The sequence below is a fragment of the Geotrypetes seraphini genome, chromosome 4 (assembly GCF_902459505.1).
Source record: "Geotrypetes seraphini chromosome 4, aGeoSer1.1, whole genome shotgun sequence".
Lineage (NCBI taxonomy): Eukaryota > Metazoa > Chordata > Amphibia > Gymnophiona > Dermophiidae > Geotrypetes > Geotrypetes seraphini.
This window is the reverse complement of record NC_047087.1, coordinates 87767708-87784702: the sequence shown is the minus strand read 5'-3', so window position 1 is coordinate 87784702 and position 16995 is coordinate 87767708. Positions and strand designations below refer to the sequence as shown.

The window sequence follows — 16995 nt, the reverse complement described above, 5'->3', positions numbered from 1 at the left end:
TGGCAATTTTACAGTCTGTCTTTTTCTAACTTAACATTATTATTCCAAAATCTGAAAAATTCCAAAAACCAAAATATGCCTGGTCCTAAGGATTTTGAATAAAGGATCTTGTACCTGTGAAAGGCAAAAAGTGGAAACTTCACTATTATAAAGCACAAAATTACTGAACATATTGATACTCATAGGGCTCCTTTTAGAAAGGTGCGCTAGTGTTTTTAGCGCATGCACCGGATTAGCGCACGCTAGCTGTAAAACTACCGCCTGCTCAAAAGGAGGTGGTGGCAGCTAGCGTGCGGGGCATTTTAGCGCGCGTTATTCCACACATTAGGGCCCTTACGCGTCTTCGTAAAAGGAGCCCATAGTCTACTAAGACAAACCCCCTCTTTTACAAACGCATAGCGTAGGTTTTAGTGCTGGCAGTGGCGGAAACTGCTCCGACACTCATAGAATCCCTATGAGCGTCGGAGCAGTTACCGCCACTGCCGACGCTAAAACCCGTACTATGCGATTGTAAAAGAGGGTGGTAAGTCAGTATGCATTTAGCCAAGGTCTCTTTTCACCAATCCACTACTACATTTTTTTGAAGGTGTGAATCAGGTGACATGGAAGGGCATTTTCAAAGGATGTCTGACTTTCGACATTTTGAGAAAAACGTCCAAAAATTGGATGGAGAAAATGTCCATTTTCAAACTCACAAGACTTCTTTTTTTCCTCAAAATGGCCCAGCTAGATGTTTTGTCCAGCTAGACATCCAATTCTTTTTTTTGCCATTATTGAAAAATAAAGTCCAAATTAAAAACATCCAAAACAAGCCATTTGCATGTAGGAGGGGGGTCTTCCTTTTTAATGGACTGGCCACACAGACATGTCAGCAGAGCAGTAGGACACTCTAGGGGGCATTGCTGTGAACTTCACATTAAGGGTGCCAGGTACAAACATCACCATAAGCCCCCCCCCTGTATATTATATGGTGAGCCCTCCGAAACTCACCCAAAACCTGCTGTACCCATTTGTCTCCCACTCCAATAGCCCTTATGCCTGCAGGTGTCACCTGTATAGCAATACAGTGGGGTTTTGGTGGGCTCACACTTTTCACCAAAAGTGTACTAATTAGGGTGGCACATGGACCTGGGTCCCCTTATCTGCAGTTCACTGCACTGCCCACCAGGCTACTCCAGAGACCAGCTTGCAGCTCTACTAGGACTGGCCATAGTATTTGCAGTTGTCATAGAGACAGATATATACTGTTTCATGCAGATATTTAAGGGGTGGGAAGGGGTCAGTGACCACTATGGGAATGTATGGAGCCATATTTTCATCCCTCCAGTGGCCATCTGTTCAGTTCGGGTACCTTTTTGGCCCTTGTTTTAAAAACAGGTCTAGCCGAAAACATCCAAATTGTGCCCTGGAAGTTTTGCAAAATGTTTTATTACTGTAAAACGTCCAAATGTTAATCCCACCCAAAACACACCTCAAGATTTAGACGCACTGGAGACAAAATGACCAGAAAGACATCTAAAAAATCAGTTTCAAAAATGCCCACATGGATGTTTTGACTATGCAGTCTTTTGGATGTCTATCTTTTTTGACAATAAGCCCCATAGGATATCTAGATTTTCAGTAAGTGTTTGACAAAACCCCTCATAAGAAGATCTTCAAGAAATTAAAAAGCCACGGGATATGAAACAATGCCCTATTGTAGACTGGAAACTGGTTAAAATACGTATATAAAACTGAAAGGCTAAATACCTGTAGTCAGTTTTCTCACTGGAAAAGGTGAATAGTTGGGTACCGCAGGAATATGTACAGGGACCAGTGCTTTGCATCATATTTATTAAATGATCTGGGAATGGGAATAACAAGTGAGGTGATCAGATTTACAGATGATACAAAAGTAATCACTTAAGCAAGTCACTTAATCCTCCATAGCCCCAGGTACGTTAGATAGATTGTGAGCCCACCGGGACAGAGAGGGAAAAATGCTTGAGTACCTGATTGTAACAACCGCTTAGATAACCTTGATAGGCGGTATATAAAAATCCTAATAATAATAATAATCAGCTATTAAATCACTAGTGAGAAATTGCAGGACCTTGTGAGACTGGGCATCCAATGCCAAATGAAACTGAATGTGAATAAGTGCAAAGTAATGCGTGTAGGGAAGAGAAATCCAAACTAAAACTTGCTCGGTCTGTGTCTGTATATGGCCGTTTGGTGGAGGATGGGCTGGGGAGGGCTTCAATGGCTGAGAGGGTGTAGATGGACTGGAGTGAGTTTTGATGTAGACTTCAGTAGTTGGAACCTAAGAACAGTAGCGGGCAGAGCTATGGATTCTTGCCCAGAAATAGCTAAGAAAATTTTTGGATTGAATCAGGTTGGGCAGACTAGATGGACCATTCAGGTCTTTATCTGCCGTCATCTACTATGTACAGGGTTTCACGTTACAAGTCAGCACCCAAGAAAAGGTCTAGGTGACACTATGGATATGCTAAAATCCTCTGCTCAATGAGCAGCAGCAACCAAAAAAGCAAACAGAATTTGCGCTAAAGAATGACACGGGGACAAATTTGTCCCCATCCACACCCCATTTCTGTAAGCTCTGTCTTAACCACACAAGCCTTGATTTTAAAGTGTTTGAGGCTTGTGCAGATGAGTACAGAGCTTGTAGGGATGGGACAGGGGCAGGAAAAGAACTCATGGGGACGGGATGGGAAAATGAGTTCTAGATGGGACAGGGAAAAAACTTGTCCCCGTGTCATTCTCTAGTTTGTGCACCCTGAGCCAAATTCTATAAACGACCATGATGTATGATGTGGAAAGGGGGAGAAGTGAAGTTGCAGACAGTGCCCTGAGTGCCCCAAAGGACCTCTATTGATGCCTAATAGTCTACGCTCAAATTGCTGATTAAGTCAAGGAAGTGAGTTATGTGCTGAGGGCCTGGAACCCTGAGCTCCACAAATCTTCAGCAGGCTGGCTATACAGATCCCGGAGGGATATACCTGCTAGCTACAAACTAGAGAATGACACGGTGAAAAAATTGGTCCCCGTCACCGCCCCGTCCCCGTCTCACCATCCTCTGCACCGCCCCGTCACCGCCATTCCCTTCACCGCCCCGTCACCGCCACTGCCACCCCATTCACCGCCCCGTCACCGCCACTGCAACCCCATTCACCGCCCCGTCACCGTCACCGCTGCATACATAAAAGCCTCAAACGGGTACGATTTTATATACTTTTCTTTATTTACGTATAAAGGAAACATTCTTTAAAACTTTAAAACTTAGTTAAATATTAGTTAATAACTATACAAAAACAAAACACGCAGAGAAAAAATTAATTAATATAAATTCTCAAAACTGACACATTTTGATCACTAAATTTAAAATAGTTATTTTTCATACAGTTTTTCAATCACTAATCTTCCACCACCCCTGGGGCTAGCAATGCAAAAACAAACACGACATGTACTTTAAATGCTTACAATGTTAGCCTACATGGTAAGTAGACGCGGCCGCTGTACCTAATCGCGGCAAAGATCTCCCTGCCGTGATTAGCATAGTGACCGCGGCTACGGCTGCAAGTCTCCCCTCCCCCCAGCGATCACGGCAGGAGGGCACCCAACCCCTCCTGTAGACCCCCCCCCAACGGCCCTCCCGACAATCGCAGCAGAAGGGTACCCAACCCCTCCTGCCGGTCCTCCCAATGGCCTCCCCTAAGATCGCCGGCAGGAGGGTACCCAACCCCTCCTGCTGGACCCCCCCCCAACGAACCCTCCCACCCCGGAACCCCCTTAGTCTTACTTTCCAAGTTGGACCGGACGGCTCCTCACACGTATGGCCAGCAGGCTTGCCTCCGTCCAAATGAGGCGGGCCCGCCCCTACCCTGCCCAACCCACAGGATCCTAGGGCCTGATTGGTCTAGGCACCTAAAGCCACTCCCGCTATAGGAGGGGCCTTAGGTGCTTGGGCCAATCAGGCCCTAGGATCCTGTGGGTTAGGCAGGGGAGGGGAGGGGCGGGCCCGCCTCATTTGGACGGAGGCAGGCCTGCTGGCCAGACGAGCGAGGAGCTGTCCGGTCCAACTTGGAAAGTAAGACTAAGGGTGGTGTTTCGGGATGGCGGGGTTTGTTGGGGGAGGGTCCGGCAGGAGGGGTTGGGCACCCTCCTATTGGCGATATAGGGGGCCGTTGGGGGTGCCGGCAGGAGGGGTTGGGCACCCTCCTACCAGTGATCATAGGGGGGCTGTTGGGGAGCTGGCAGGAGGGGTTGGATATCCTCCTGCTGCGATCGTCGGGGGGGCTGTTGGGGTAGGCAGGAGGGAATGGGTACCCTCCTGCCGCGATCGTTGGGGAGGGCTGGTTCTGTCGGCATGAAGGGCTGAGGGCGATCGTCGGGGGGGGGGGGGCGGGTTCTATTGGCAGGAAGGGTTGATCTGACAAATGAGGAGCACGGTGAAACACAGGTAAATAGCGGTTCCTAGAAGGGGGGACATTGGCCTGCGGGGACAAATCTATTCACCGTTTTTGCGGTCGGTGAAAGGATTTGTCCCCGCGTCTGCGGCGATTTGCTAATGAGGTCACCATAACCCGCAGCCAAACCGCAGCCACGCAGCGGTTCGCTGCGGGGATCGCTCCCCGTGTCATTCTCTACTACAAACTTAAACGTCTGCTCCTCTCCGAACAGGCAGAGCAGTCCCTTTCAACCAGGATATCCGGTCGGGTGCCAAATATCCTAGGTATGCTACTACATACAATTTCAGTATTTGCTTCTTATTTGGCGTAAAATATTTTTGATTTAAAAAAATGTCTGGTAAAACAAGAGCTGCCAAACTTTAACCAATTCCATATAAACCACCAATGGAACAACTCGCAAACCCTTGACAGTCTTACTACACAGATGTTGGCTGTGAGTGCCCAGCACCTGCCCAGGGAGAGTAGTTTGTATTCAGTTCCATTCAGCACCCCCAAATTGAAAGTCTGCGCTTCTATTCTGTGTCCTCCTTATTAAGAAAACAAAACAAAAAAAAAAAGCAAAGTCTGATTTCTACTGTGTTTCCCCGAAAATAAGCCCTAGCATGATTTTCGGGGTAGGTCTTAATATAAGCCCTACCCCCGAAAATAAGCCCTAGTCGTAGGCAGCCGCACTTCCCTCCGCGTGCAACTGAACCACCTGACCTTCCATCCTTCCCAACCAACCGATTTCCACCGACCGTGACCATAAATACCTTCCGGCAGAAGAGCGTCAGGCTAGCAGCACTCACAGGCTGCTTCGGGCCTTCTCGCTGGCGGCCTTCTGTGTACTGATGACATCATCAGTAATGTGGCCCAAACGAGAAGGCCGCGCAACAGCCTGTGAGTGCTGCTGGCCTGATGCTCCTCTGCCGAAAGGTATATACGGTTGTGGTTGGGCATCGGTTGGGAGGAAAGGATGAAGGGTCAGCAGCGGTTCGGCTGCGCAACAGCAGTTGCTCAAGGGTTCTGCTGCACGAGGGATGGGAAGGATGGAAGATGGGCAAAGATTCTGCTGATAATAAAGACCAACGATTTCCCACTACTATGAAAAAGTGCATAAACAATACACTATATAACTGGAAAGGCCTCAGTCACGGAGCCTACGCAAGTCATAGACACTGACTACAAAAGTCCGCGTAGTTTTCCAGCTCCTTAGCTCCAATCATTGGCCATATTCCAGTCACTAAACTATTTATTACAGTCACTTATATTTTTATTTTATTTAATCTTTTTTTCTTTTTAAATAATTTAGCACCTATCAATAACTTATTCTAAAAGAATTGCTAGCTAAAAATTTTTTATCTTACAATCTTATACATATCATGCACTAATTCAACGTTATGAGACTTTGTTTCAGCATTCTTAATTATAATGATTTCGTTTATATTTTTCAATAAAATTACTTAACTTTGCATTGAATTGATATTCGTGGTATATGCACTCAGCGCTATGTTTCAAATCATGCCAACGTGGCCAGCGTTTCATGGAGTATTATTCATAACCACTGCCTCAGGGCCAACTTATGAAACAAGCTGCTGAAAATAAAATACAAAATCAGTAAAGTGTATTCCTTACCATATTACAAATTATCTATTAAGAAATTTCCTTACTTACTATGTAGTGCAAATTCTACAACAGTCTCCAAACAGCAGACAAAATGGCGACAGCCTCATTTTAAAGAGTTTTAGCAGCGTACTGACGTCAGTACATATATCAAATTTCGTTAAAGGTACAGATAACCAAAAGCCCTAAAGGATACTACAACTCCCCATATATCCTAATCAGCAAACTCTTAGAAGGACATAGTCATAAAAACCAAATCCAGCTGGATTTTTTAGTAAGGTATTTTAGTAGAAATGTTGCCACTCCATGTGCTTATTCAAGCCGCTTGGATACAAAGTCTGCAAACGACTGATCCAACGTTGCTCATGTTGTGCTAAGATGTGTGGCAGTTGTCAAATGTGCACCCTGATGGAGTGCACTAGGACATTCAAGAACCCAAAAGATGACAAAGAATACACTCTAAATCATAAATCCAACTGTAAAACGCAGGGTGTTGTATATGTATTAAGGTGCCCTTGTGCTCTCATTTATGTAGGGCAAACTTCACGTAAACTTAATGTCCGTCTGACCGAACATAAAAGTAACATCAAGAACCATAATATGGGTGCCCCTTTGGCTAAACACTGTATTGAGAAGAAACATGATTTTGACTCTCTACGGGCTGTTATTATAGAAATAGTTAAACCAGATAAAAGGGGTGGTAATTTTCGTCGGATCTTAGCACAACATGAGCAACGTTGGATCAGTCGTTTGCAGACTTTGTATCCAAGCGGCTTGAATAAGCACATGGAGTGGCAACATTTCTACTAAAATACCTTACTAAAAAATCCAGCTGGATTTGGTTTTTATGACTATGTCCTTCTAAGAGTTTGCTGATTAGGATATATGGGGAGTTGTAGTATCCTTTAGGGCTTTTGGTTATCTGTACCTTTAACGAAATTTGATATATGTACTGACGTCAGTACGCTGCTAAAACTCTTTAAAATGAGGCTGTCGCCATTTTGTCTGCTGTTTGGAGACTGTTGTAGAATTTGCACTACATAGTAAGTAAGGAAATTTCTTAATAGATAATTTATAATATGGTAAGGAATACACTTTACTGATTTTGTATTTTATTTTCAGCAGCTTGTTTCATAAGTTGGCCCTGAGGCAGTGGTTATGAATAATACTCCATGAAACGCTGGCCACGTTGGCATGATTTGAAACATAGCGCTGAGTGCATATACCACGAATATCAATTCAATGCAAAGTTAAGTAATTTTATTGAAAAATATAAACGAAATCATTATAATTAAGAATGCTGAAACAAAGTCTCATAACGTTGAATTAGTGCATGATATGTATAAGATTGTAAGATAAAAAATTTTTAGCTAGCAATTCTTTTAGAATAAGTTATTGATAGGTGCTAAATTATTTAAAAAGAAAAAAAGATTAAATAAAATAAAAATATAAGTGACTGTAATAAATAATTTAGTGACTGGAATATGGCCAATGATTGGAGCTAAGGAGCTGGAAAACTACGCGGACTTTTGTAGTCAGTGTCTATGACTTGCGTAGGCTCCGTGACTGAGGCCTTTCCAGTTATATAGTGTATTGTTTATGCACTTTTTCATAGTAGTGGGAAATCGTTGGTCTTTATTATTTGTAGTATCTTCCCACTAAGGGAGTCTAGTGTAGTGTGTTAACAAAGATTCTGCTGCACAGGGGGATGGGAGGGATAGAAAGATGCTATAGAGGGAAGGCACAAGGGGATGGGCGAAAGGGGAGGAAAGATGTTGCACATGTGGGGGAAAGGAAAGAGGGAGAGATGATCATGTACATGAAAAAAATAAGCCCTACCCGAAAATAAGACCTAGTGCCTTTTCTGGGCCCCAAATGAATTTAAGACAGTCTTATTTTAGGGGAAACATGGTATTGTACCGCTGATCCCCTAATACTATAATTAAGAGTAGAACTATCGCTGAAGGGAATTTATTCTTTTTACAGCAGTTCTGGAAACAAGATAGAAAATAGATCCCATGAGATCCTGCTACATCTATATATATAAAAAAGGAGGTATGTATGTGTGTGTGTATGTGCCGCGATCACGCAAAAACGGCTTGACCGATTTGAACGAAACTTGGTATGCAGATCCCTCACTACCTGGGGTGATATGTTCTGGGGGTCTCGCGGCCCACCTGCACACGTGGGCGGAGCTACAAACATAAAATCAGATTTCACCCATTCATGTCAATGGAAAAAATGTAAAAAGCTGCCATTCTCACAGTAATTCAAAAACGGCTTGACCGATTTGAACGAAACTTGGTATGCAGATCCCTCACTACCTGGGGTGATATGTTCTGGGGGTCTCGCGGCCCACCTGCACACGTGGGCGGAGCTTCAAACAGTAAATCAGATTTCACCCATTCATGTCAATGGAAAAAATGTAAAAAGCTGCCATTCTCACAGTAATTCAAAAACGGCTTGACTGATTTGAACGAAACTTGGTATGCAGATCCCTCACTACCTGGGGTGATATGTTCTGGGGGTCTCGCGGCCCACCTGCACACGTGGGCGGAGCTACAAACATAAATTCAGATTTCACCCATTCATGTCAATGGAAAAAATGTAAAAAGCTGCCATTCTCACAGTTATTCAAAAACGGCTTGACCGATTTGAACGAAACTTGGTATGCAGATCCCTCACTACCTGGGGTGATATGTTCTGGGGGTCTCGCGGCCCACCTGCACACATGGGCGGAGCTACAAACATAAAATCGGATTTCACCCATTCATGTCAATGGAAAAAATGTAAAAAGCTGCCATTCTCACATTAATTCAAAAACGGCTTGACCGATTTGAACGAAACTTGGTATGCAGATCCCTCACTACCTGGGGTGATATGTTCTGGGGGTCTCGCGGCCCACAACTCGATGTTGCTTGCTCAAGGGTGGGTTCACCCAAGAATTTATATGTTCTTGCTCCAGGCGGTGAAACTAAAAATTTTGTATTGTATTCATTTTGTCAAATATTTCACATTATAATTTGAATATTGTACTTTTTATTAAGCTGTAAAAAAATAATTTCATTCACCACTATAAAGTATCTTTATTTGAATCAATTTACAGTGTTATTGCTATAATTAAATACCCGTGCAACGCCGGGCCATCAGCTAGTTACAATATAAATTTTCGTTTGAGGTCATCTTTATCTATCCAAACCAGAATTCTATCCTCTACTTCTATCCTCTACTTCAGCAATAAAGTGTCCGTTTCCAGTTCACTTCAGCCTCGGTCATTTGCATAGTAAAAACCACACACACAACAAAACAACATAACCGCCACCCACGATGACAGCTTTGGGCCTTTGTAGCACCCACAGCGTGCGAAAGTTTCAAACCTGGCCAAGACCGCCGCTTCCGCATCACTCAGGAAACGCTTTCTTGGGAGATGTAGTTCACCTGTTTTTCCTGACACCGAACGAGTGAGGTCTGTGAACTACCACTCCCAGAATGCCTTGAATACAGAGCCCCACCTACAGGCTTCTCTGAGAGAGGAAACTGTGCTAGACTTTAGAGTCAGTTAGCTTTGCACAGTTGAGGTTATGTGGGTTCGGGTTGACGGCGCGTTACTAGAGTGTCAGTGACTTGTTAGTGCTCTGTTTATTACCGGGCACATGTCGCTGCTTGTTTTCCCCGGTGATTCTGTGCATATACCTTGTCTGTTTGTCATCTGTACTACTGATTATTGTTGTGCGTGTAGTCCCTCTTGCTGTGCGCGTGAGTTCTGTCCCTAGTCGCGCGTCTACGTGAGCTACCCTCGCGCTCAGTTTTGGGTCTGCGCGCGCGTGTAATCATCCCTGCTTCTGCCCCCCCTTCGCCGCGGCACGTCTTCTCGCAGCCGCCGCTATGTCCCTGCTGCTGAGGTGTGGGTTGCGGAAGGGCTGCAGCCGGGCTCTTCAAATGCTCTCTTCCTCCTCCTGTCTTCCTTCCGCAGTGCCTGGTGCCCGGCCCCTTCACTGGCTCTCTATGGCTGGGGGTCGGCGGGACGGGAGAAAGCAACGAAGGCTGCGGGGGAAAGTGTTGCCCTGGGCGGCCGCAGGGGCGGCGCTGCTGGCCGCTGGCCTGAGCCACTTGCAGCGGGCGGAGGCTGCCCGGAGGGTGCCGCAAGTGGAGGAGAAGACGGAGCTGGCGCTGCGATGCCAGGGCTTCATGGCGCGCCCAGTAAGCCCACTGGCCGAGCTGGACCTGGAGCTGAGTCGCGGCAGTATGAGAGCCCGCATGGAGCTGCTCATCCTGGACACCCAGGCGCGGGTCTGCCGAGCGCTGGCAGCGGCTGACGGTGGTGCTGTTTTCACGGTGGACCGATGGGAGAGGAGCGAAGGTGAGGAATTGGACGGAGGTCAAAACGTATGATCCAAAGCCCTGGAGGCCCCAGAGTTTTAATTTAATGGGCAGTAACACAGAGTTGACCTAAAAATTAAAAGTTATGTTCTAGTTAGGGGCAGACTTGCTTATAGGCAGTGCTGTATAGTAACTAAGTAAAAGTTTTGTCACTACTACTATTATTTATCATTTCTATAGCGCTGAAAGGTGGAATGTAATAGACTGTCCCTGTTCAGAAGCGTACAGTTTAACATTTGTTAGTTTTACTGAAGCAATAATCTCATCAATTTTTAATACGTTTACTCAGTTACATCTATCTGATGTTTGCAGTTAAAAGTGGAAGTGAGCAGGGCTGGCATAGCCTATATATCAGACGAAGGCTCTGCACCAAATGCCCAGTGCTGCGATGTCACCAGCCCATAAGTTAACCTATGAGATGGCTTGAACACTCTCCATTGGGAAGGGGTAAAATGTGGACCTTACGGACCTCGCAGATCTAAAACCGTACGTCCTTAAAAATCTGAAGTCCGCGCCACTTTTAGTCTCTGGCTCTGACAGACCTCTATGACATTTTAGTCGCTGACAGATCCTAATGCTTTTCCCTCCCTATGCTGAGACTAGCGGCAAAACTTTTGCCCTGAGGTCGATGCCACTTTTAATCTCAGCATAGGGAGGGAAAAGCATTAGGATCCGTCAGCGACTAAAATGTCATAGAGGTCTGTCGGAGCCAGAGACTAAGACTAAAAGTGGCGCGGACCTCAGATTTTTAAGGACATGCGGTTTTAGATCCGTGAGGCCCGCGTTTTACCCCTTCCCCTCTCCAATTCCTCTCTCCTCTGATGCTGCTGCTGGTTTTGACAAGATGTGGCCAGCTGCCACAAGGGGGGAGAGCCCTCCTCCCTCCTGATGCTGCTGCTTGATACTGACCCAGGTCTTCTGTCCTCGAGGCAGCTGGACAATGAAGCCGCATCTTGGGACTAGACGGCAGCATCAGAGCTATGAGGCGGGAACTGAAAGTTAGATATAAATGACAATCCCTCAACAAACCAAATGAAACGGCAACACTGGGAACAGGATTTAGGTATTGCAAAACCTCATAATGCAAGCAGTGAATTATCTCATCTTAAATTTTGCTGTTCAGTGAATGGACTATAAGAACACTGGAGTTGCTTGTTCATGTGGAATTGATTACTGATCTCCAGACAATCCAAACATTGATGAGTTGGGTCACTTTACAAATGAGATAAAACTGAAGCTTTTAACAATTCTTGGGAAGCAGACACATGTCTCTATCAGAACAGACTGCCGATCATCCCATGAAAATTTTATATTGGGTGACTGCCAACTGGACTGATAGGTCTAGATTCACAAAAAATAGCGACTCAATTGCTATTGGCCGATTCTCTGGCCAATTTTCAAACAGCAATTGATTCACTATTAATTTTGCATGCAAATGATTTGCACAGAGGTGCAAATCATTTGCATGTAAACTCCTGACTCAATTGCTCAGTGAGCGATTGATTGAGGCAGAGCCCTGACAGTAGTGACAAGAAGCTGTCAGGGCTCCCTTCCTCCTCCCACCGCTTAAAAAAAATGGCAGGTGGGGGGGTTTCTAGAGGAGCCGGGCACGATGGCAGGAGGGAGTCGTCATCCCTCCTGCCATATTTTGGGGGGGGAGCGCTGATAGCAGGAGGGAGTCGGTATCTCTCCTGCCTTTTTTTTCGGGGGGGGGGGGCTTTTTTTCATTTTTTTAAATTGGCCAGATATTTTGCGTGTATAATACACGTAAAATATCAGTGCCATTAAAAAAAATGAACAAAAAACAGGGAGACCTGTTGGTAACTGTGTTATCAACAGGTCTGCAGCAGTCAGGTTTCAGGATAGTAAAACCCGATTCAAAATAGCCAAGCAATTGTTAGTGAATCAATCGCTTGGCTATTTTGCATGGGGTTTTACTAATTTGCATAGGTGGATCAGAGAGGAGATTAATCGGGCAGCAGTTTAGTGAATTGGGTCGGGGGCAGGGAACGATCGCAAAACCAGTACTGCTATCCTGCCACCCCCAAAATGACTCATGCCGTTGCCCTCTATGTGCACCCCCTTCCCCCCAGCCGACATCATGCTTACCCATCAGCACTGGAAGAAAAAAGCTGCCTCCACCATTGCTCTGTGTTGTTCCGATGCGGGGCCTTGAGCATCTGTGCATGCTCAAAGCCTGCTAGTTCCTGACCCTTCTAAGATGCTCAGAGCTTCTCAGAGGGGGCGGGAGCTGGCAGGCCTTGAGTATCCGCAGATGATCAAGGCCCTGAACCGGATCAACACCTAGCATTAGCAGCGGCAACCTTTTTCTTCAAGAGCTGATGAATAAGTGAGATGTCGGCTTTGGGGGGGGGGGGTGCGCAGGGAAGGCAACGGCATGGGTTATCTTAGGGGTGGAAGGATAGCGGCGCCCGTGTTCTTCGAGGAGGGAGGGCGTGTGACAGCACTGGTGGGGGTGCACATGGAGGGCAATGGCACGGGTCATTTTGGGGGTGGTAGGATAGCAGTATTGGTGTTCTTGTTCTTTGGTGGGGGGGTAGGTGTGTGACTACAGCACTGGTTGTGGTTATCAGGGATTGAAGAGAGGACAGCAGCACCAGTGGTTGGGTGGTGGCTCGAATATAAACCAAAATCATTATTTTTGGGCCATTTTGTTGGCCCAAAAATCTCAGTTTATATTTGTGTATATACGGCATTTGTAATTCATAGTCAGTTTGTTCCTATGTGCCTTTATAAGGTATGATTTTCTCTGTCTTGGTAACCTAAAGGTCATGGCTTGTTTTCGGGAGCTACTCTCTAGCAGGTCAGACCAAAAGGAGCAGATTAGAGGAAAACATGATGCTGTTGAGTATCAGGTATACAATGGCATGAAGTACTCCTGGCAGGATTCTGCACAAAAATTTGAAAATTCTGCGCACAATATTTAAAAAATCTGCAAAGTTTATTTGTAGTATTTGTGCATAGAATTATCTTATCCTGAGGCCTCAAATTCCTTCCTGCCTTTTCTTTTCGCCGGTTCCAGCCTCCTCCGTTCCTGCTCTCACTCCAACTGCAGTTCTTTCTTCCTCTAAATCCCACTTGTCTCTCACTTGCACCAGAGCAGCAGTAGTGGCGGCAGGTAGCCAGCAGAGGCAGCACTGTGAAAGGGCTGTTTGCGGCCGGCCCCACCAGGGCCTTTTCTCTGCGACATCATCCACCTACAGAAAGGAAGGTGGGAGACCGGATGGGGACAGGGGCGGAACGGAAGGTTTGCGCAGAATTCTGAACAGCATGAGCAGAATTCTGCCAGGAGTAATGAAGGGGGAATAAGAAGTGTGAGATAAAGCCAGAGAGAAAGAGAGTGACACTGTGTCTGATAGTTTAAAAAAATGTAATTCTGTTTGTGTCTGGCTTGTTTAATTCTGTAAGGGCTCCATTTGCAAAGGTGCGCTAGCATTTTTAGCGCACGCACTGGATTAGCGCGTGCTAGCTGAAAAACTACCGCCTGCTCAAGAGGAGGTGGTAGCGGCTAGCGCACGTGGCATTTTAGCGCGCGCTATTCCGCGCGTTAAGGCCCTAACGCACCTTTGTAAAAGGAGCCCTGAATGTTTTAAGGATGTTGCATAAAGCATAGAGTTTATTTTAAACTAGGAATTCCTTTTGTTGCCATTATTGATGGGTCCAGAATCAGGGTGGATTTGATTAAAATCACAATTTAAATTACTAGTCAGAAAGACTTGATTTAAATCATACCAGTGACATTATGAATGGATTAATGGAATTCATTTACCAGAAAATTTAAACATTGCATGAATATACAGCCTCTTGCTAAATAATTACAAACTAATCCTTATTTTATGATGAATAACTTTTGGACTATAATGTGTCTTAATCTTTAGATAGATTTTTCCTCAAAAAAAAGCATTTTATGTTAAAAAAAAACAACAAAACACCCTGATTTAAATTTTTTTTTAAATCAATTTTTTTAAATATTTTTTTTAAATCATTGATTTTTATCCACCCTGTCCAGAATCCTTAAGTGCAAACTAAGGAGCATAGGTGGTAATTGTCTTCCTGCTTCTGAGGAAAGGGGGAGAGACAAAAAGTGAGGAAGTCATATTGGCAGTAGGGGGTGGAGGAACAATTTAACATTAGTACCCACAACTTCCCCTCATGCCCACCCAAAACTACTCCTATCCCATGGAACATATATGCTAAGCATTTTTCTCATAGAAACAAACTAAAAATACCTTTGGTATATGGCCCATGATCTTGCCTGGGCTAAAGGATTCTAGGACTGTATTTCATATTCAAAAGAAAAAAAACACTGTTACTACAAATGTGTCTAAAGTTCAAATTAGATTGCATTTTTTAATTTGAGTACACTTCTCCCTCGTTATTCACGGGGGATAGGGGCAGATCCGGACTGCAAATGGTGAAAAACCGCGAATATCCGGCTTTGACCCACCCCCGCCTCCCTTCCGCCTTCCCCCGGCATCCCAGCCTTACCTGGTGGTCTAGCTGGTTTTCGGGGCAGGAGCGATTTTCCTACGCTCCTGCCCCGTGCAGATAGCCATTAAGAAATGGCTGTGGGGAGTTCCCGTAGTCTCTCTCGAGGTTTCCCTCTCCCCCCAAAAAAAAAAATCGCGATTATGTGAAACCGCGAGTAGGGAAACCGCGAATGGGGAGGGGGAAGTGTATGTTTAATTCACAGATCGGTTGTGAGCAAATTTCATCTCACTTTTAACTAGCAACCTTCATTCAGAGTTAGAAATAGATATACAGTATGTTGTGTGGGTGACTTTTCTTTCATTGACTATGACCAGCTGATAGAGGAAGATATTTTATAATGGAGGATCACTTCCCCATCTTAAGTCTTGCTGCTGAAAGGATCGCGTTCCCAGGCCACTAGTTAAATGATCAACTTTTGAAAAGTGACATTTTTTCTGTCTCCTAATAATCTGGTCCTCGGTCTGAAAAGAATGCATTTGTGTATTAATTTTAAGCTTGCTCTGAGCTTTTGCTGTATCCAGACATTTCTATACAACTTTTTATATTTGATATGAAATATATACCCAGCAAGGACTGGATATCTCTACTTATGATGTAGTTGGTTCTAAAGTTTTGCACAGAGCTGGTCTTCCAGATGTCTGTCTTTTCTATTTTTTTCAAGGTGGGGGTGGCATTAGCTGTGTACTCCAGGATGGTAACATCTTCGAGAAAGCAGGAGTGAATATCTCTGTGGTACATGGTTCCCTTTCTGAGCAAGCCATAAAGCAGATGAACAGCCGAGGCAAATCACTGGAGGTCAAGGATGGTAAAGCGCCTCATTAATAAACCTTCACCCCACCCTAAGACAGCGTTATGTACTATATTTAGGCAGTCCAGTGTCAAGTCTTCCTGTCATTTTGTCTATCTGTCTTAATCCCCTCAATGTTGCACATCACGATTCAGTTTTATTTTAAAATCACAGGCATGTGTTCAACAATATTAATCTTGTTTTGTGCATATGGGATTACTGTTTTAGTGCATCTGACCCTTTACATAGGATTTGCAAAGGATTTTTAAGATGTTTATGACCAGTGAAACACCTCCTTCTATGAAAATAGGAAGGCATGTGATAATTCCTTTCTCCATGGACAAGCAGTCTAAGTCAGCCACACTTTGGTGACGTCATCTACGTTCCCAATTCGGAATTGCTCTCCCAGAGCTCAAGTGAGGCTTTTGGGAGCCTCATCTGAGCATGTGCAGGTAGCCCTATATATACCTGTGCTGGCCCTCACTAATCCAGTTTAGTTCATCCGCTCTCCCAAACGGATGGATCACGCTCTTAGGAAGGCATGTGATAATTCCTGATTTGTAGGTTGGTCCATGATGAGCATTATTTTTTATTTAACATTTTTAACTTTCTGCTTGGCTCAGTGCATACAGTCTTCCCTGCAAGCTGTCTCTTAGATGTGACTGGGGATGATTCTGAGGTCGGTATGATTGAGTTTTCTGCCACTGTGGCCAATGTAAAAAGTTTGTGTTAGAACTATGTTGCAAGTGTAATGCCTGATTTCTGCCTTCTGATTCATTACATTATATGCAAATAGAATGTGCTTAATTTGCGCACTAGTTTCTACTCTTAAGGGTACCTAGCGCTGTGCACATGAAATGTTTGTTTGCAGTGTTGATATTTATGCTCAAAATAGCATTCCAGCACCTCCACAGATTTGGGCTGATATAATTTTTTTTTTTTTTTTTTTTTTCGGCTTTTACCTACAGCTGCACTTAGCAAAGAACTGTCACCTTCCGTTCTTTTATTCTTTAACCTATGCTATTCATGGAGGCCATGAAAAAAGTTAGCAGGAGAGGAAGTGACGTCATCGTGGCTGATGGCAGCCTAGAGCGATAGCTCCGCGGACCCCCGGGCTAAATTTGGCGATCTTCGCGCGATCTCGAGTGCCTGCACTGTCTGCCTTCCTCAACTTGTCTGTGAATCTACACTGCTGCGTCTCGATGGCGACGCGGAAAAAACAGACAGATATAAAAACGTTCTCCT

General features: G+C 44.8%; 1 protein-coding gene across 2 annotated transcripts in view; it reads left to right on the top strand.

Annotated features, from left to right (window-relative positions):
* The first annotated feature begins 9588 nt into the window (after positions 1–9588).
* CPOX (coproporphyrinogen oxidase) overlaps positions 9589–16995 on the top strand; it is a 34635-nt gene continuing 27228 nt past the window's right edge. The window contains exons 1-2 of one of the 2 annotated variants that reach the window (XM_033943011.1): positions 9589–10431; positions 15625–15768. In XM_033943011.1, the coding sequence (XP_033798902.1) occupies positions 9957–10431; positions 15625–15768 (619 nt within the window). In that variant the 5' untranslated portion in view covers positions 9589–9956. The remainder of the gene's footprint in view (positions 10432–15624; positions 15769–16995) is intronic. The other variant, XM_033943010.1, reaches the window with a different exon arrangement.